General features: G+C 41.4%; 1 protein-coding gene and 1 non-coding gene across 2 annotated transcripts; both read right to left on the reverse strand.

Moving 5' to 3' along the window:
- Positions 1-910: 910 nt before the first annotated feature.
- LOC118484401 lies at positions 911-1,017 on the reverse strand. Its single transcript, XR_004873512.1, has one exon. It is a non-coding gene; the product is annotated as a small nucleolar RNA R71 (small nucleolar RNA).
- A 6,046-nt stretch (positions 1,018-7,063) lies between these two features.
- LOC110882967 (leucine-rich repeat extensin-like protein 3) lies at positions 7,064-7,624 on the reverse strand. The gene has a single exon (XM_022130841.1). The coding sequence runs from the start codon at positions 7,622-7,624 to the stop codon at positions 7,064-7,066; it is 561 nt and encodes a 186-aa protein (XP_021986533.1).
- Between the last annotated feature and the right edge of the window lie 14,247 nt (positions 7,625-21,871).

A 21,871-nucleotide genomic window follows, 5' to 3' on the forward strand; every position in this document is an offset into this window, starting at 1 on the left:
TTAGTTAGTTTTTATTTTTCTAGTTTAAAACCTTTTTCTAACTTTTTGATTTGATTAGACGTTGAGGATAAACCGGTACTAAAAGCTCTTGTGTCCTTGGACGACCTCGGTATCTTACCAACACTATACTACGTCCACGATGGGTGCACTTGCCCATATGTGTGTCTAGTGTTAGTAAATATCGTGTTTTATAAATTTAAAACTTGGCTAAAAAGTGTAGAAGGCTGACCACGGGGCCGTGTCGGTGCAACACGGGGTCGTGTCCAACTTTCCAGTAACTGGGATCTGGAAAACAATCACTGTAACTCCGACCACGGGCCGTGTTCGCTGAACACGGGGCCGTGGTGAACCTTCTGACCAGCATTCTTTTCTGTTTTTATTGCAGGACTTGGAACCAGACGCCAATCCTACCTAGTGTATGAGCTCCAGTTCTAATAAAGAAATAAAAGAACCTCTAGAAGAACCCGAACGCTTTCTTAGAAAAAGATTAAAAGCTAAAAACCAAGAGAAAGTTTCGGGTGATCCACCTCCAATGGCGGACCAACGTACCCTCATGGATTATCTACGACCCACCGTAGGTAACCTAGGCGCCGCTATCAATGCTCCGAATGTTGAAGCTAATAACTTCGAACTTCGGCCGCATTTGATACAAATGCTCCAAAACTCCGCAACCTTTCATGGGCTTGCGGACGAGGATCCCCATCTACATATTACTAATTTCTTAGAAATATGTGATACCTTTCGGATCAATGGAGCATCAAATGACGCCATCCGCCTCCGAATGTTTCCTTTCTCACTAAAAGACCGAGCGAAAGCTTGGCTCAACACCCTCCCAGCTGGATCGGTAAACACCTGGGATGAACTAGCCCAAAAATTTCTATATAAATATTTCCCTCCCGCTAAAACGGCTAAATTAATGACTGAAATTAATACATATTCACAAGAGGACGGGGAATCCTTATATGAAACTTGGGAAAGGTTCAAGGAACTATTACGCAAGTGTCCACATCATGGCCTTGCGATATGGCAACAAGTATCCACTTTCTATAATGGACTGTTGCCACACACAAGGCAGACACTTGATTCTAGCTCCGGGGGACTTTTAGGTAATCGCCGCCCGCATGAAATATATAACCAAATTGAGGAAATTGCTCAAACCAATTTTCAATGGCACATCCCCCGAGGCAATAAGTCTATTGCCCCGGGCGCCCATAAGGTTGATGAAAGCACTTCTTTACAAGCCCAAATCGAGGCCCTTTCTTCAAAAATAAAAAAATTAGAAATGACAAAAACAGTCTCGGTTATGGCTTGTGAAGGGTGTGGTGGGCCACATGAAAATTGGAGTTGTATGAAAGAAACGGACGATCAACAAGAATCGGTAAGCTACATTGATAATAGACCTAGGCCGTCGGGTCCTCCAACGGGCACTTACAATCAAGGATGGTGAAATCACCCAAACCTTGGTTGGAGAGAACCCGACAATAGTAGTAACCAACAAACCCAACGAACAAACTTTCAACAACCAAGAAATGAGTCACAAAATTTCACTCAACAACAAAGTGGACGAGAAAGGCTTGAAGATACCATATCTCGCCTCATCTCCGACACTGAAAAGAAAAACTCGGAAAGATTTCTACAATTAGAATCAAATTTTAGAAATCAACAAGCTAGTATTCAAAACATAGAAAAACAATTGAATCAAATAGCTCAAAATTTTGCCAAGAGACCACAAGGTGCATTACCTAGCAATACCGAAACAAACCCAAAAGCGCAAGTTCATCTAATCACGCTACGAAACCGCACCGTGGGGCCCGCAGAAGCGCCACCACCAACAGAAGAAACGGTACCCCCGCCTCTGCAGGAGAAGAACTCCCCTCCATCACCAGAGCCTACGAAGGCTCCTCGAGTCCCATACCCCGGTAGGTTAATTCGTTAAAAGACCAATGAGCAATTCGCAAAGTTCGAAAGTCTATTAAAACAATTGCATGTCAATATTCCTTTTATTGATGTCCTAACCCAAATGCCCAAATACTCTAAGTTCATGAGGGACTTCCTCACTCATAAAAAAGAAAATTGAAACTTTGCAATTGGTTAACTTAGGCGAAGAATGCTCTGCCCTCGTACTCAATAAACTTCCCCAAAAGAAAATCGATCCCGGAAGCTTCACGATTCCCTGCTCAATCGGGGAGTCCCCCGTTCGTAATGCACTAGCCGACCTTGGGGCTATCATTAACCTCATGCCCTCATCAATGTTTAAAAGACTCGGCCTAGGAACAACGAGTCCTACAAAAATGAGCATACAACTTGCTGATCGATCCGTCAAATTCCCGCAAGGTGTCATTGAAAATGTCTTGGTAAAGGTAAGCAAATTCGTCTACCCAGCCGACTTTGTCATACTCGATATGGAGGAAGACACCGAGATCCCCCTCATACTAGGGAGACCATTTCTTGCCACCGCACAAGCGGTGGTAGATATGAATGACGGAACACTCACCTTGAGGTATGGGGATGATGAAGTAAAATTCGGAGTTGGGAAAAGAGTAGAGGACGACGACCCGGTCAACTACATGAAGGTTATTGATTCGAGTTTGGATGCTGCTCTCCGAGGTGCAACATGGGACGCCAAGCATCCCACTCAGAAAATATATAACCTCACATTGGGTCTAGCCAAGGACCCTTATAAACGTGGCGCACCACGGAGGCATTCCGCGGAACTATCCTTAGTTTAGTTTAATCTTTTAGTTTTAATTTGCAGGAATAAAACACACTCGTGGTGGTAATGGATGAAAAAGGGAACGAGAAAAATGGCCCCATGCACAAGAACGAGGCAACCCGACACAAATCTCCATTACAGAAGGCTCAACACGGGCCGTGCCCAACCAACACGGCCCCGTGCTGAACCACCTGCAGAAAAACGCCCAGTTCAGGTAACTGGACACGGGCCGTGTTCACCAGACACGCCCCCGTGTCCAGGCTTCTGTCTCATTTCTCTAATTTCTGTTACTGGCACCTGAACACGGGGCCGTGTCCGGTCCCCACGGGGCCGTGTCCAGACTGCCAGTAACATAAATCTTTGCTTTTTAACACCACATTACACATCCAATCAACCTAAAAATTTATTTTTGTGACACATTGAGGACAATGTGTGATTTAAGTGCGTGGGGGGGGGGGGGAAGCTAACACCTCGAAATATTGCAAGTCCTAACAACAAGCCTTACACAAAACTCTATTTGAACCGCTAAACACCCCAAATTTTTTCAAAATTTTTCATTTTTTTTACTTGTCTAAAGTTTAAGTTAGGAATCCTAAGATTAATAAGGTTATATTTTTACAAATTTTACAACAGAGAGCGTCGTGATAACAAGAACCAACATAAGAAAATTATGAAATGGTATAACAAGTCTAGTTAAAAATTTGATTATATATACTTGATCACATTAAAAACCCATTCCCACAAAAGTGAGTTTTGAGCCTTTATTGAGCATACAAATTTACATCCTTAGACTAAATGCTCATTTTTCGTTTCTTGTGTGAATAGCCGCTTGGTTCTTACAACTCTAGAACTTGCCACGACGATTCATTCCCGGTCCTTACCAACTTAAACCCAAGTAAGTAAATGATGGAGGCATTAGGACTAACCATTTTTCTTTCCACACCATTATTTTTCATTTTTTTTTACCACCTACCCAAAATCCCCCTAGTTAACCCCTTTGAGCCTAAACCTTTCGTTTCTTTACCCTAAACCCTTTTCACCCACCAAAAACCCTTTTTATTTTTCACCCTTTATTTTAGTAACAAGCTCGGTTTTTCGCAAGCTCGTTCTTTTGTGTGATCAAAAAAAAAATTGATGAATTAAAAACAAACAAAGCTATGAGAACTAAAGCTTGTTTGGAGAAATACTTCAAAAAAAAATCACTAAGAACAAAGTGTTTTACGAAAACCGACGTTTTTTACGCTTTTCGCCCTTTTACTAACCACTAACCCAACCACCCATCTTTAGCCCAAGCCTAACCCTTCGCCCAAAAAGTCCTCTTGATATTTACAAAGGTATAAAGTTAAAAAGGAGGAGGATTGATTGCTTGACAAGCTTAAGGTAGGAATAAGTTCCATGCCGCTCTCGAGTGATTCACTAAAAAAATACACCTTCGGCCGAGTGTTGAGTGATTTCTCCCGTGAGGTATGTGAACTTGTATATAAATGAAATTTTAAAAAGGCATGTTATGCCCAAATAAGTAATTTATCTTATGAAACGTTCTAAATAAATCATAACAAATAGGATTGTAAATAAATAAAAATAAAACCCAAAAAGATCTTGGATTCCCGACACCCTATGACAAACCAAAAAACCTTCTCTTCTACCCATTCCATTTGGGAGTGTAAGCCACATTTAAAGAGTTTTGCTTGAGGACAAGCAAAAGTTCAAGTGTGGGGGTATTTGATGTGTGTAAAATGCAACATATAAATTACATCAAATGAGGCATAAAACAAACCCTTTATAAGTACTAATGTTGGAAAAAGAGTGTTTTTGTCTTCCTTTTGTATTTTCAGGATGAAATGAGCTCAAATACACAAAAGAAGCAAAAAGACAGCTAATTCTAGCATAAATACAAGAAAAGGAACAAAAGTAGATTGCCCGAACCCTCAACGGCATCCTCCCAAGCAAAGAAGAGAAAACAGAAGACTGAACACGCCCCGTGCTCAGCCAGCACGGGGCCGTGCCCAAGAAGCAGCAGAAAAGACAAACCTGTAGAAGCTTCTATTGCCCACCACGGGGCCGTGTCCAGTGAGCACGGGGGCGTGGCGAAAGTACAGCAGGCGCATTAATTGTAATTGCGGATTACAATTAATGAAGAGAGAGAGTGTCAGACGGGCACGGGGGCGTGTCCAGCGGACACGGGGCCGTGCCCAGCCTTCTGTTCAGCCTATAAATAGGAGTGCTTGGTTTCATTCCAACTCATCCCTTGGCACACCACCTCTCTCACACTTCATCCACCACCCACCACCACCATAACACCATCATCCACCACCATCATCCATTGTCCATCGTAGAGTGTGTGAGTCGTCTCGGGATCCAAGATTGATAGTAAGAGTTCTTGACAATCAAGGCCATGTTTGCCTAAGTCTCTTACATCACTTGGTGAAGACAAGTGTTTAGTATAATACTTTTTATTTTTAATCTTTTGCACTTTTTATTTGGTTTTGTATTAATGACTTTAATAACTAGTTACTTATGTTGAAGGTGATCTTTCCTTATCGTTTGTCCGTGGTGTCTTGGCATTATTTTACTGTCTATATAAAATAAAAGATTTTCACCATTCATATCTCCACGGTCTATATGGAGGTATGTTGGCTACCTGGTCGGGGGTTAAGGGAACGGTTTGGTAAGGGTCTTGCCCTTGTTCAGCGTTTAGAGGTCCTGCAAGGGACCTGGGTCAAATTTAGTAGGATCTCCTTCAATGCCCATAGGTATTGGATGGCGGGGATCCAAACTCTTTGACCCCCTCATAAGTTAACTATTATTAATACTATAACCCGGCTATTTAGGACTGTATCCCTGCTGACTCAGACTACTTAGCCGAGGGTAACGTCACCGCCAAAAGCGGGGCCTACCATAATTTGCATTAATAACTTAATTCATTATCTTCCAATAATCCAACCCTTTAGGATTGTATCCTTGCTGACTCAAACTACTGGGTTGAGGGTAACGTCGCCTTCAAAAGAGGGGCCTACTACAATAACTAAGATAATCTCTTAAACAATTGCAAAAGTGCGAAAATAATCAAAGGTTATACTAATACACGAGTCGGATCCAAGTGATTCATCTTGTCTATCTGTTTTTATTTTATTTTTATTTTTCAGCATTTAGATAGTTTTTATTTTTCTAGTTTAAAACCTTTTTCTAACTTTTTGATTTGATTAGACGTTGAGGATAAACCGGTACTAAAAGCTCTTGTGTCCTTGGACGGCCTCGGTATCTTACCAACACTATACTACGTCCACGATGGGTGCACTTGCCCATATGTGTATCTAGTGTTAGTAAATATCGTGTTTTATAAATTTAAAACTTGGCTAAAAAGTGTAAAAGGGCTTAAAATATACATCAAAAATATATAACACCTCGCACACATCACCTTCCCATCCAATATAAACCCATCCAACATCTTAGGAACATATACAATCCTAGAAGACCTTATAAGGGTTGAAACATTTCCTTCAGATGAGTTAGTCTCAGCACTTAAAACTCATGTGTCCTCAACCCTGCTAGGACCATCATTACTACTACTCACTATGCTAGACCCTATTGGTTGACTTTGATCAACCTAATCAATAGAGGCAAATGTAGAGGGATGATCTAGGTGCTGATCATCGCTAGGGATTTCATGAGAACCAGAATCCCTATCTTCATCATTTGGGGTTTCAGACACATTGGGTATAGATGTTTCATAACAGTCAAAGAAATTAACATGATTTAGATTTTTACCAAAAAAAACTTCTTGATCACTCCACAATTTAGATTTAAAAGGGTTAATACTTTTATAAAATTTTACATCTCTAGAATATTAATCCCATTTCTTATCTAAACTCCATAACTTATAACCTTTTTTCACATTTGGGTAACCAAGAAGAATACACTTTTTCAGCATGAAAAGCAAACTTATTAGGTTTGTTTAAGACTGTATTGAAAAATACACACTTAAAATTTCTCAAATGGAAAAGAGAGGGTTTTAAACCAAACATTAACTCACATGGACTCTTTCGTAACAACACAGATGATGGTCATTTTAATCAAAGAGACAATAGTTAAGACATAATCAGACCAAAACCTTAGAGGTAGACCATCAATGCCCTAGCCATACTTAAAAGATGCCTTTGTTTTGTCTTCACAACTCCATTCTGTTGTGGAGTATAAGCACAAGCACAAGCTCTTTGATGTAAAATACCCTTAGGGTCTGTTTGGTATGATGTAATGGAATGATGAGGGAATGAAATGGACAAGGGAATGAAATGGATCATTATCATTCCATAGTCCTGTTTGGTTACCGTATGGGAATGGAATGAATCACTATCTTGTGTTGTTTGGTATGCTGAAAAAACGAAAGAATAAAATCAGCGATGAGTGGTGGTAGTGGGTGGTTGCGGTAGCAGTGGTGGCGGACGGGTGATGACGATGGTCGATGGTGGTGGCAGTGGACGTTGGTGGCGGTGGTTGGCGGTGGTCGATGATGGAGGGTGGCGATAGTATATCGACGGTCACAGGTGGTGGCGTTGGTTGGCAGTAGCACCGGTGGTCGGTGACAGTGGCAACTGTAGAGGGTGGTGGCAACGGGTGGTGGTGGCGGTGGCCGGTGGTGGCGAGTGGAGAAGGTGGTAGTGGTGGGGGGCGGTGGTGGTTGGCAGAGGGTGGTGGGGGTGACGGGTGGTGGCGGCGGCGGGTGATGGTGACGGTCGGTGGCGGAGTGTGGTGAAAGTGGCGGTGGTGTTGGGCGGTGTTGGTGATGTAGGGTGAGAGGGGGAATGGGATGAAAAAAAACAAGGGTAGTGGATGGAATGGATTTGAGGGAATGGAATGCCTTACGTAATAGGTGATTCCATTACCTCGACCAACCAAACACAACTTTTTCATTCCCTCATAATAGTATATTTTATTCTATCTCTTATGACTGCATACCAAACACTACCTTAGACTTACAAAACATTACCATCTGACTGTTTAAAAATCAGTTCCATGTTAAGATTAGTTCATACAAACCAGATAAGTTTTCGAAAACTTTTGTTTTATTTTTCAAAAAATAACACCAAACAGTTCTTGAAAAATTATCAACAATAGTCAAAAAGTACTTAAAACCTTCTCCACTTGTGACTCTACATGGCCCCCATAAGTCTAGATGAATTAACTCTCCTATGCTTTTAGTTTTATGTTCATTGAGAGGAAATAGAACCATAACTTGTTTAGCTTTATGACAAACTTCACAAGGTTGTTATCAACAATCTAAACACCGAATTTATCTTTTAAAATGGCTAAGATATGATCAGAAGGGTGCCCTAACCTACTATGCCACATATTAGATTTAATTACACTATTAAAGCACATATTAAAAGTTTACCATTTTTAAAAAAAAATACAAACCATTGTTCTGTTTACTAGTCACCGGGATTCTCTTTGATTTCAAATCCTGTAACACACAACTATCTTCATTAAATATCATAGAAATTTTGTTATCTTTTGCAAGTTTGTGAACAGACAAGAGGTTAACACTCTACAACATACAAATAATAAAATCACCAATTAAAGGTCGGCATAATTGATAACATCATTTTATAATTTCACCCAACATATTTTAGCTAAAAGATTCACAACAAAATAGTTTAAAAACTATTTTTATACTATAAAATTATGAAAATCACATAAATAATATATAAAGTAAATGTTATAGTCGCTATATGTTTTAAGGTTTTTCATATTATTTGTTGTTAGATTTCTTTTAGTTTATATTTAGTTTCATACATATTTAACATGTTACATTTAAATTGCTTTTTATATGAAAAAAATCATTGCTATCATAATATTAATTTATGACGCATAGTTTATAAAATACATGTTAGAGTTGCTATTTATTTGTAGGGTTTTTTATATTGTTTGCTATTTGGGTTAAATTTAAATTTAAATTGTTTTATATGAAAAAAAGATGTTACTATCATAATTAAATTTTTATATATTTTTCACAAGGGTAGTTATTTGAAAAGTATCCAAATACTTTTAAACATAAAAAATGTAAAAGAAATTTATAAAGTGAAAACAAAGAAACCGGATTTTGGTTGGAGTACGAAATGTAATCATACAGATTACAGATTCTAGAGTTTTTGTTATGTCTCATATGGATACTTACATGAGCAAGATTCTAAAAGAATATAGTCGTGGAATTTTTGTTGAATGCCCGGGTCATGTTAATTTATTAAAAGTTCAAGAATGAATTACGTTACAACGATTCTATTATCAGAACTGAATTTGTAGAGAGAAAATGTACTAATAGGAGCTGACCGACTTTTTAGAAAGGAAGAGAAGGATTAACTTTTAGATTATGCCATTAAAAATAGAGGTATGCAACTCTTTCTTACCGAAGGTCACTAGGGGCAAGCAGGGGATGTGCCCCCTTGTTTTTTTGCATAGAAGCCCAAATTATATCCCATTAGATTCTTTGATTTTATGTAAGTCTAGTTGGTAATTTGGGCATCTCCTAAATCCGATAGAGTACCACCCAAATTAACCCTATATGCTTTCATAGCCCAAACCAAGTTATTGAGAAATGAGGGAGGAGCCGTGGGGTGACTGTAGCGATTGCTCGCTTCCGCCTTCTCTGCCTCCGGCTTCTCAGCTTCAACCTTCCCTCCAAGCCTAACCATAATGTCATTTAAGTCAGGGGCGTAGCTTTCAAGGGGCCGAGGGGAGGGGGGCGCCCGACCCCCCGAACTTTTCGCTCAGTAGTGGTATGTATGTACGTTTCGTGTAGAATTTTTTTAGGTATATATGTTTTCGACCCCCCGGTTTTATAAAATTTATTTACTTAGAGCAGGCGGGGTGGTCCGTTATGGCCACCCCATAATGAGTGATAGCACATAGAACACCGCCGCCTCCACTTCCATAACGAGTGATAGGGTATAACTCGTTATATATATAATGCGTTGAACTTGAGGAGTGATAGGGTATGACTTGTACATTGTGTATTAATACTTGTACATTGGAATCCCATCACTAGTGATACCACCCCCACTACAATTCTATCACTAGTGATAGAATATTGGGTGATGGCATGGCATGATTTGATTGGATATTGGGAGTGATAGAAATCTATCACTCGTGACCACCCCCTCCCCCCTTATATAAAATTTTTAGGTTCGGTGACTTCCAACCCCTGATGAAAATTTTCAAGCTTTGCCACTGATTCAAGTCCTTAAAATTTTAATGTTTTCCGCAATTGTTTATTACCTACAAACAGGATTCTATATCTGTAGTACTCAATGGGGTTTGATTATTTACGTAAACACCAGATTCCGACTTTTGATCCGGTAGTCATTTTTATGAGCCGAACAGAACCCGATTACCTACGTTTGATCCGATTACCTTAAACACTGATGACGGGGGTAGCCCAAGGTCAAATAAAATGACTAATATGCAAGAGCTTAAAAGGTTGAAAGGTTCATCGGATGAAAAGCTGTAAAGTGAGAAAAGTGAGGAACAGTAATCAGTCACATCTGAGGACTCATCTCACCAACTCACGCCCACAAACTCAGAGCAAGTCTGCACAAGTACACTCTATTAACCAGGGGTCCAAAGCCTTCAACCCCAAAAGGGGAAACCCTCCATTGCAAACAGGTTTCGCTAGTCTTGTATATGCCATTTCAGGAGATGTCTTCCCCTATAAGAAGACAGCTCATGTTCACTTCTGGGACATTCCGAAACACAGAGATTCCTTAATCTCGGGTCATTCAAAGAGTACTTGATCACTTCCAAGTTACTCTTCATCGCATTCAACACACACTCATTCTATTTGCTTTCTTTTCTGGATTCGAGCTTGCCTCGAAGAAGGAACTTCAAAGCAAATAACAAATACATACTAGTGAACCTCTTTCCACGTTTTGCAAACGTGGAGGGACCCCGCGACCTGCGTTAGGCAAAACTGAACCCTTCAGCCCTTTTGCCTAACCAACTCAGCTACCGTCCTTGGTCTCGTGTTTGTTGCATCAACAAGTTGGCGCCCACCGTGGGGCTACGCCGCTGTTTCTTCTCAAAAAAGACCTAGTAGTGTAGCTCCTTTCGCTCAAAACTACCATGTCAGAAAGTGGATCCCCGGGAGAGGTGAACCAGATCCCTAACACCTCCACCCCGGGTAGTGGCCTAGCTCACACAACTATAACAACACCGTTTTCAACTCCGGGGAGTACACCCAAGTTCCTTACCTTCAACACACCAACCCCATCCCGATCTTGGGCTCCGTCTCCCAACGTTGGTGTGTCGGACACTCCGGCACGTGTTGAACTTACCCCCGAGGGGGTCGCTAATAACTTCCTCGAGTTAAGGTCACTTCTTAACCAACATGTGAATAGAGAAAGGGAAAAGGGGGTAAGGATTCGTCTAGATTACGATGAACCTGAGCCAATGTTGTCTCCTGGGCCACCCCTACCACCCTTTGTTACAAGAGGTGAGGCTGGTCCCAGCAACCCTTCAAACCCTCATCCTTATCTATCCACTATGACAAACCCAACTGTTCATCCTATTCTCTCTTCCCAACCAATTGCTAGTGGCACTCCTCTGGGACACGAGTTAACACTTGATCAACTCCTACAGTCCCCGGTGACCAGCTGTCCTGCTTCTTTAACTACCACGTGGGAACAAGCTCTGTTCGTGCTCCCTTTAGCACGAAGTGCTGTTACTAGCATCCCTCTCGGGGTAAACTGCTCAGTCGGTCCAGGAAGCCTTCAGGGTTTCAATCTTATACCTAACATGATGTCGTAGTTGATGGCCAACTTCCCATGGCAACACTTCATCAATCAAGTGCTTGCCACCCAGGGGAACCATGGCAATAGCAACAATGTAGGTACAAGACCTGAAGAAGACTTGGCTAAACCTTACAAGCCAAGTAACCTTTCATGCTTTTCAAGGCAGATAGCTGATTATGATTTTCAGTCAAAGATCAAAATGCCAGCCCACATCAGAACGTATGATGGGACAGAAGATCCCGAAGATCATCTCCAGATCTTCACTGGTGCCGCTCGAATAGAAAAATGGTCAAATGCTGAATGTTGCCTAATGTTCATGCAGACTCTTGTTGGATCCGCTAGAATCTGGTTCAACGACCTACCTGCTCAAAGCATTCGAAGCTTTGATGATCTCAGCAGAGGTTTTCTGGCAAACTTCTCCCAACAAAGGCGATACGTTAAAGACGCAACAGTAATCTTCCAGATAAAACAACGCGATGATGAAAGCCTCCAGGCATTCATTGAACGGTACAAGAAAGAAGGGCTAACCTATGTAGGGGCTGATGAGAAAATGAGAGTGGCCGGTTTTATGAACGCCATAACCTCCAAATATCTCACACGAGATTTAAACAAGTCTCTACCCAAAACCTTGGAAGAAGCCCTTGAAAGAGCCGAAGCTCACATTCGGGGAGAGGAAGCTGTGGATATCAAAGAACAAAGGAAAAGGGGTTCTGGTTGGCGAAGCAGTAGCCCAGCCAGAAAGAGAGGAAACTTTAACTCTTACGACAGACGCCCAAAGGGTTCAGACCCTCGAAGGGTTGAAGGGCGAAACCCTTCAGGCAGAGATAAAGGCATGAGTTTCACTCCCCTCACCAAAACCCCTCAAGAAATCCTGGCAACGGAAGAAGTCAAGCAAAACTTTAGACCTCCCAGGCCTCTCCCCAAGAGTCGAAAAAATGAGAACTCCACTCAGTTCTGTGAATTCCATGAAGAAAAGGGACATCACACCAATGATTGCTTCCAACTGAAAAAGAGGATTGAAGAGGCTGTTAAGTCAGGGGAGCTCGCTCATTTGGTAAAAGGGGTTCGAGACAAAATGGCTGAAGGCAAAGGGAAGGAAGTAAACATGGTGTATTCTGATGAAAAGGTTCCTTACAAGAAGCGACGGTTGGAAGATTGGGAGCTTCAGTGTGTCTGCTTCCCCCCAACGAGGAAGGACCCACTTCCTGGTCCCCTTGTGGTTGAAGCCACCGTGGGCACATTACAAACGTGTAAAGCATACATAGACACGGGAGCAGCCACTGAAATCATGTTTGAGAAGTTTTTCAACCAATTAAGCGATGAGGAACGTTCAAGGCTTCAACCCTCTGGAACCTCCATAAAAGGTATCGTCGATATAACCTTGAAGCCTTTGGGGCAGATAACCCTTGTTGTTTGTTTTAAGGAGGGATCAAAAGAAAGAACCCGATCACTGACTTTTGTGGTTATCAACATCCCTTCCAACTATGACGTAATCATAGGGAGGCCCGGACAATGTGCATTCTACACGGCGGTGTCTATCGGCCATGTCACAGTCAAATTTCCTACTGAAAGAGGGATTGCAACCCTTCAACCCTCTCAGGAAGCTTACATGATCGAGGGTGAAAGTTCAAATGGTGAGAAACACAAGCAAGGGTTAGTCATCAACCCTAAATACCCTGAGCAACGAATAAGGGTCAACCCCAACCTTTCCCAAGAGACTCTTTCATACCTTGAAAAGCTGCTGAAGCATCACAGTGATGTGTTCGCCTGGTCTCCTGAAGATATGACTGGGATCCCTCGAAACATTGCTGAACACGAGTTAAGGATACCACCCAATGTCAAGCCGGTGGTTCAAAAGAAAAGAAGCCTGGCACCCGAGAGAAGCCTGGCAGCTTGCCAAGAGGTTGAAAAGCTTGTATCAGCTGGCATTCTCCGAGAGGTCAAGTACCAATCATGGATTGCAAATCCTGTTATGGTCAGAAAGCCCGACAACTCTTGGAGGATGTGTATAGATTTTAAAGATCTTAACAAGGCTTGTCCCAAATATTGCTACCCGCTCCCGGAAATTGATCTCAAGGTTGATTCTCTCACAGGGTATCCGTTTAAATGTTTTCTCGATGCATACAAAGGTTATCACCAAATCCTCATGAAGAAGGAGGATGAAGAAAAGACAGCTTTCCACACAGACAAGGGCATTTTTTGTTACCAAAAGATGCCTTTTGGCCTCAAAAATGCAGGTGCCACCTATCAGCGACTCGTTGATAAAGCCTTTGAAGACCAAATTGGTAGAAACATGGAGGCATATGTCGATGACTTGGTGATTAAGAGCAAAATGGAGTACCAAATGCTTGATGATATCCAAGAGACTTTCAAAAACCTTAGAAAGATCAACATGAAGCTCAACCCGGAAAAATGCTCGTTTGGATTCGATGAAGGAAAATTCCTGGGGCACATCGTTGGAAAGCAAAGTATCAAAGCCAACCCTAACAAGGTAAAAGCTGTCCTTGAAGCTAAACCACCGAGAACCAAGAAAGAGGTTGAAAGCTTAAACACGAAGCTCGCAGCCTTGAAATGTTTTACCTCAAAACTGGCCGAAAGGTCTCTACCATTCTACAAAACGCTCAAGAACTACTCAGATAAAAAAGATTTCAGATGGACCGATAAAGCTGTAGAAGCTTTCAATCAAATGAAGCAGCACTTAGCTTCCCTGCCTGATATCGCAGCACCAGAAACTGGGGAGCTCATATCGGTGTACCTTTCAGTTGCCGACGAAGCCATCAGTGCAGTTCTCACTATTGAAAGAGACAAGGCTCAGGTACCCGTTTATTTTTTCAGCAAAACTCTAAAACTAGCTGAAACCAAATACCCTCCCCTCGAAAAACTCGCTCTAGCCCTGGTTCAAACAGCCAGAAGGCTTAGAAGATACTTCCAAGCACATCCTATACAAGTGGTCACTGACCAACCTGTCAAGAATGTGCTTGAAAAACCTGAGAACTCAGGAAGGTTGGCAAAATGGGCAGTGGAACTAGGTGAACATAACATCACCTACGTCCCACGAAAAGCCATTAAAGCTCAAGTCCTGGCTGACTTCCTAGTCGAAGTCCCAAGCCAAACAATTGAAGAAGTAAACACCACAACCGCTGAACCCTCCAACCCTGAAGCCTGGAAATTATTCACTGACGGGGCTTCAAGCGTTGAAGGGTCAGGAGCTGGTTTAGTCCTAATCAACCCTGAGGGGCTAGAATTCACGTATGCTCTCCGTTTTAATTTTCAGACCACCAATAATGAGGCTGAATATGAAGCACTGATCGCTGGTCTACGGCTGGCCAAAGAAATGAAAGTCAAAAAGCTTGAAGTGTTCACTGATTCACTACTAGTATCAAGCCAAGTTAATGACAGCTATGTCGCCAAGGAGCCCAACATGAGAAGGTACAAAGAAAAATCTAAGGAGTTAATGAACACCTTCCAGGCATGCAACATCAAACAGATTCCAAGATCCCAAAACAAAAAGGCCGATGCCTTGAGCAAATTGGCATCTCTCACGTTCGCCCACCTCACGAAAAAGGTGTTGGTTGAAGTGTTAAAGGCCCGGTCGATTGATGAACTGGAAGTGCAAGATGTGGTCACCGAGGAAGATCCAAATTGGATGACTCCTATCAAAAAATTCCTTCAAGACAATGAACTGCCTAATGATCAAACGGAAGCCGAAAGGGTAAAGATCAAAGCAAGACAATATGTGTTGCAAGGAGAAACTCTCTATAAAAAAGGTTACCTTGCACCATTGCTAAGATGTGTGGGCCCTGAACAAAGCAAGTATTTGGTTAAGGAAGTGCATGAAGGAATATGCGGAGCTCATTTTGGAGCTAGGTCGGTGGTTGCAAAGCTCATGAACCTTGGATACTTCTGGCCATCAATGCATCGTGACACCATTGAGCAATTGAAGAAATGTGATGCCTGTCAAATCCATTCCCCAATAGCAAAAAAGTCCCAAACATGACCTGGTTCCCATAACCTCGGCATGGCCATTCCATAAATGGGGAATGGACATTGTTGGGCCATTCCCTCCAAGCAAAGGGGGAGTAAAATTCCTATTGGTAGCAATCGACTACTTCAGTAAATGGCCAGAGGTTAAACCCCTTGCCAAGATCACAGGAAAGCAAGTCATAGACTTTGTTTGGGAAAATATCATCTGCCGCTATGGGCTGCCAGGGGTAATTGTCACCGATAATGGGAAACAATTCGCTGAGAAACCCTTCAGCCTTTGGTGCAAGGAATACAGGATCAACCAAATCTTCAGCTCAGTGGCTTACCCGCAGTCAAACGGCCAGGTTGAAAGGACCAACAGAAGCATAGTGGAAGGCATCAAAACAAGATTGGGGAGATATGAAAGTAATTAGAATTGCCTAGCGTTTTATGGGCAATTAGAACAACAGAAAAAGCAAGTCACAAGAAGACACCTTACAGCTTGGTATTTGGATCCGAGGCCGTAATCCCCGCTGAAATAGGAGTTGTAACCCAACGAATTGTCAACATGGATCCCGAAGTAAACAAGCAAGAGACCATGTTGAACTTACAACTCCTAGAGGAGGCCCGGGATCAAGCAGCAATACAAGAAGCCAAATACAAGCAAAAGATGGAAGCCTATTACAACAAGAAGGTCAAGAACGAACGATTCAGGCCAGGGGATCTAGTCCTCAGAAACAACGAAGCTAGCAAAAAAGAAAATCAAGGGAAACTAGGCCCAAAATGGGAAGGTCCATACACCATCCTCGAAGCACACAAGGGAGGGTCCTACAAGCTGGGAGATCTAGAAGGCAAAAGGCTCCCAAGGCACTGGAACGGAAAAACCTAGAGAAAGTTCTATGTTTAGAAAATTTGGTTTGTATCAAAACAAAAACCTTTTGTAAAAGCAGATATTGCTTGAATGAATGAAGTCATTTTATCAAACTTGTCTTTCTATCCTAATATCAGGTTGAGAACCTAGCAAAAAACTCCATGGCAAGGGCCATGTAAGGGGATGAGCTCCCAGGCCATATCGCTCAATAGGTTCAAGGGTTGAATGGACCTATATAAGGGGTGAGTTCCTAGATCAATACAACTCCATGAGATTTGTTAAGAAAAAACAATAATGTCTCATAGACAGGTTTGAACAGCCTACACCAATCGTTCCTTAAGTCTTAGAAACACAATCAACAAATAGACTTACGAAATCAACTAAAACTACAAAGAAATAAGGAAAAGGATAGATACTACGTCTTGATGTTAATAAACACTAAGGTAAAGTGTCTGCAGCACGGAACCCTTTAAAGTGTAAAAAACATAAAGACAAAGTAAACAAAGACAAGGCAAGAAAATAAAAATAACTGACAAAAATAAACAAACTTATCAACGAAACATACAAACCAAACCAGAAGCTACCAAGGTTTCAAGCCAACAGAAAATAAGCTTGAAAGGTTAAAGGCTTCAACCCATTAACAACTACACAAAAAGGCTTGAAGGGTTGAAACCCCACAAGGCAAACCAAGCAAAATGAGTAAACAAACATAACACCAACAACATAGCAACCATCATACCATAGTTAGGAAGGCCATAAAAGACCTTCAGAAGGAAGTCAAAGCAAGTCCTAGTGACTTGCAAATAAAACTAGTGTTCAATGGCCATACAGGCCTAACCAACCACAGGAACCTTAAGGGTTCCTAAAAACCTAATATTGTTTAAAACATTACAGACATTAAGTGTTTGCTAAGAAAGCTACGAATAAATATCAGTTATCAGAAGGCTTGGAACCTTCAACCTTAGACTTCTTGGCTTTCTTAGCCTTCTTCGCCTTAGCACCTTCATCAACACCAACCGCAGAAGTCTCTAAACCAGCATCTTTTGAAGCATCAGGCAAACTTGAGAGGGTATCATCGCTATCCCCAGAATAAGACCTCTTCCTTGACAGGGAACCCAAAACCTCAGCACAAACTTTCTCATTCAACCCCTCAGGCTTAAATTCCTGTAAAACAGATAAAGGCTTACCAAAGCAAGATGATACTTCATGAATGTAAGGGTAGGTTAGCCTCTCCATCTGCTCAACAGAAGCCTTGAAGATATCAGAAGCCTCGGGGCGAAACATGGGTGACTTCTCCAAGGGTTGTCCGGACTCATAAAGCTTGTAGCCAGCAGTAAGGCCTTGATGTTTCCCCAGGTTCAAAAGCTTAGTGTAAACATCACCAAGGGCAGAGTTAAACTCCTTGGAATGTAAAAGATAAGTGACAACCTGCTGGAAACCATGCTCAATCAACCACTGATTGTCCGCAGTCACTTGGCCAACCGAAGCTTTCAACCCTTCCTTTTCTTCACGAAAAGCCTGCTGCTGGACAGCCAAGGCCTCTCGGTCAGCCTTTAGCTTCAGCAAGTTAGCCTCGAAGATCTTCCTCAGATCACCCATCTCAATGTCATGCATCTTTTTCAAATCATTAACCTCCTTCTTCCACGCTGCTTCCTTCTCTGCAAACCCAGCTATTTCCTTCTTCATTGATGCTAGGGAGGATTTCATCTTATCCTTCTTCTTGGAGAAGTCCTCATATTCCTGCATCCTTTGGCGAAAACGAGTAATCCCTTGAGGAAGCATAGCAGCAAGGTTATAGGTGGTTAAAACCATGCGAGACAACATAAAGTCATCATCCATCTCAGCAATGGTTTCACGCACAGAAGGAGGAACAAGATGACTAAGAGCATCCTCACAAACAGCAGCATCCTTGAAGGTGTCATCATTCTTCACTAGCCAAGCAGGCACATAAGTACCTTCAGGGTTCAACCCTTCAACGTCCCTGCTTGAAGATTCCTGAACAGGGACAACCTTCTTGCCTCGAACCTTCTTACTATGAACAACCAACTCCTTGTCCTTCTCAACACCTGCTTCAACTTGATCCTCCGAAACTTCAATATCATCAGTCAAATCCACTGGCTCAGTAGAAGTGGATTGAGGACCAGCTTTCAACAAACGACGAGAAGATCGGCGAGTTGAAGACTTGGGAGCATTAGACTTGGTAAAACCCTTAACGTTGGCAACACTAGCATAACCCGTACCCTCAAACCTTTGCTCGGAAGTCCTAACCACAACATTCTCACCCGGAACAGACGGGGCATCCCCAAACACAACATCGGACGTGTCGTCACTCTTGATAAAGTCCAAAGCAGACATAACTGGCAAAAACAAACAAAAGAAAATAAGTCATAAGCAAAGTAAAATAAAAAGAGGCATAAGGGGGAAAATGCATACCAATGCCATTTCTCATTAACACCGGATCCCGATCGGCTTTTCCCCAAATATTACTAACCCCTAAAAGCACTAACAAATGTTCGGGAAAGGGACGAACCCTCGAAGGGCACCCTCAAATGGCTGAAAGAAAAACATCGTTCAACTCTGATTCAGAAGGCTCCGGATCATTAAGAACAGCATCCGGATGCCTCCACACCATTTTGAAAGGAACGATAGATTCAGAAACCCAGAAAAACCGACCCTTCCAGGACCCAAGCGTTGTAACCATGGATGAAATAAGACAAGTATCAACCTTTGATGTCTCAAAGGTGAACCAGTCACCATTTTTGGCTAAACGAAAAAATCTCCGAAAAAGCAACAAAGAGGGATCATACCCAAGAGCACGACACAACATTTCAAAGTGCAAAACCCTAGCCATCCCCTTCGGATGAACTTGCCCAAAAGAAACACGATAATACTCAAGCAAGTTCAAAACGAAAAATGAAAAAGGGTAACGAAGATTAGACCACTGAAAATGACGACAATACAAGGCAATCGAACCAGGGTTTGGTTTGTCAACAGGAACATCGCAAGCAGGGGCAGTTGGGTTAAATTTTTTATCAATACCATACTCCAAACAAAACAAGTCTACTTCCTCTTGTGTCATTCGAGAGAATGACTTTGCTAAATCTTTAAGAGCACCCATTTTTGAAGAAAGTAAAAACGAAAATGGAGAAGAAAAACTAACCTGAGGGAGGAAACTGCGAATGATTGTGAGTAAAATGAAGAAGTTCTACAAGTATAAAATAAATATGATATTAAAGCAGGGGTAATAAAGGTAAATAAATGGTTCCTGCAAAACCGCCGCCTGACACATGTCAATCAAATCAACTGTCAAATCGTTTAAAATTCAAAATTCAAAAAGTAACTGCCTCAGGCCTTTCAAGCCTCCAAGCAACGAACCATTGAAACCTTTAAAACATATGCATAAAAGTCAGAAGTCTTTGAGCATACTACCCCAAAAACCTCTGACTTGGGGGGCTGACGACGGGGGTAGCCCAAGGTCAAATAAAATGACTAATATGCAAGAGCTTAAAAGCTTGAAAGGTTCATCGGATGAAAAGCTGTAAAGTGAGAAAAGTGAGGAACAGTAATCAGTCACATCTGAGGACTCATCTCACCAACTCACGCCCACAAACTCAGAGCAGGTCTGCACAAGTACACTCTATTAACCAGGGGTCCAAAGCCTTCAACCCCAAAAGGGGAAACCCTCCATTGCAAACAGGTTTCGCTAGTCTTGTATATGCCATTTCAGGAGATGTCTTCCCCTATAAGAAGACAGCTCATGTTCACTTCTGGGACATTCCGAAACACAGAGATTCCTTAATCTCGGGTCATTCAAAGAGTACTTGATCACTTCCAAGTTACTCTTCATCACATTCAACACACACTCATTCTATTTGCTTTCTTTTCTGGATTCGAGCTTGCCTCGAAGAAGGAACTTCAAAGCAAATAACAAATACATACTAGTGAACCTCCTTCCACGTTTTGCAAACGTGGAGGGACCCCGCGACCTACGTTAGGCAAAACTGAACCCTTCAGCCCTTTTGCCTAACCAACTCAGCTACCGTCCTTAGTCTCGTGTTTGTTGCATCAACAAATACTATGTTACATTTTATGCAAAAGTTTGATTCAAATAAAAACAAGGATAACGTTAATTTTGACTTTTGTTTAATTATTAACAATACACTTTAACGACTTTCTACGTAATAAACTAATCTACCCATTTTCTTTTTTTTTCTTTTATAGTATTCCCATTGTTTCAAATGAATTAGGGCCAAATTAGGGCCGTAAACGTATCGAGCGTTCAACGAATAGTTCGTGAATTGTTCGGCGGAAAATTCGTTTATGTTCGTTCGTTTAATTAGTGAACAAATATGAACAAGAAATTCCGTTTGGTTAGTCAAATGAACGAACACGAACAGATGTCCCGTTCGTTCAATTGGGTTCATGAACGTTCGGTAAGGTGTTTGCGAACATTCGTTCATGTTCGTTTGTTTATGTTGTTAATTAAAGATTTTTTAGCATTTATTTATTATATCTAAACTTTCTTATAATCTTTAATTTTTATTTAACTATTTACCCAAACAAATAAAATAGAAAACTCTCTCTCCACATTGTTTATACACCGTTCCACTTTCTTTCTCATTATTTACATCGAAAAATACCATCGGCATTCGTTCAACAATTAGAGCTTCTAGGTTTAGCTTCGCCACTGTCACCATTCACCTCTAGCCACCACGGTCTTCGCCGATTTTATATGTGTTCGTGAACACGTCACTTTCTTTAACGAACGAACACGAACATAAAATCTCGTTCGGTAAGTGTTCATGCACATAGTGTTGGTTACAAAGTAACGAGAAAATAAATACCGGCTGCTCTTACGGACAGTATACGCTAAGATAATCACAATATATTTACCCGTACGTTGTAATGTTTATAAGCGTATACATTCCTTCGAGTCAATTGGATAGCAACTATATGACGACAATTGGTATGAATGTTCGATCTATGTCGAGAAGTGACCTATGATAACAAACCATGTCCTAGGAACAAAAGTACTTTAATGAAAAACGTCTTTATTCACTCTACCTTAATCACCAACAATGTCGAGTCCCTTTCTTCCCTCATGACATGTTTATAAACACTATTTATATTAATAGAATTGTTTATATTATTTTTATCTACTCAAAAATTAAACTTGGAACACTTGGAGAATTTCATATGGGGGTTATTGACTTGAATAGAACTTTTGATCAATGCGATACTTTTTAAAAGTGGTAATTCTATGCTATTAGTGTCCGGGTTTAAAAGACAATCCAGATTTATATCCTTGTTTTAGATAAAAACAAGCGTAAATAAATACAAAAAATTGTTACGTGTTTTGTGTGTTGTTTTCAACACCGACTGATCAAAATGTCTAGAAAAGTGGTTAGTATGACAACGTTTTAGGGCCTTGTTTCATTCGATGGAAAACTAGCTGATAGGAAACCGTTGATACCATATACGTTTTAGGGCATTACCCCGAGCTTCACAAGAAGCATTGTCGCTTAACCCCCACAACCCATT

Source organism: Helianthus annuus, chromosome 11, assembly GCF_002127325.2.
Source record: "Helianthus annuus cultivar XRQ/B chromosome 11, HanXRQr2.0-SUNRISE, whole genome shotgun sequence".
Classification (NCBI taxonomy): Eukaryota; Viridiplantae; Streptophyta; class Magnoliopsida; order Asterales; family Asteraceae; genus Helianthus; species Helianthus annuus.

Coding starts and splice junctions, on each gene's coding strand:
- LOC110882967 (XM_022130841.1), bottom strand. CDS start 7,624: ATGAAAAAGTTGTGTTTGGTTGGTCGAGGTAATGGAATCACCTATTAC.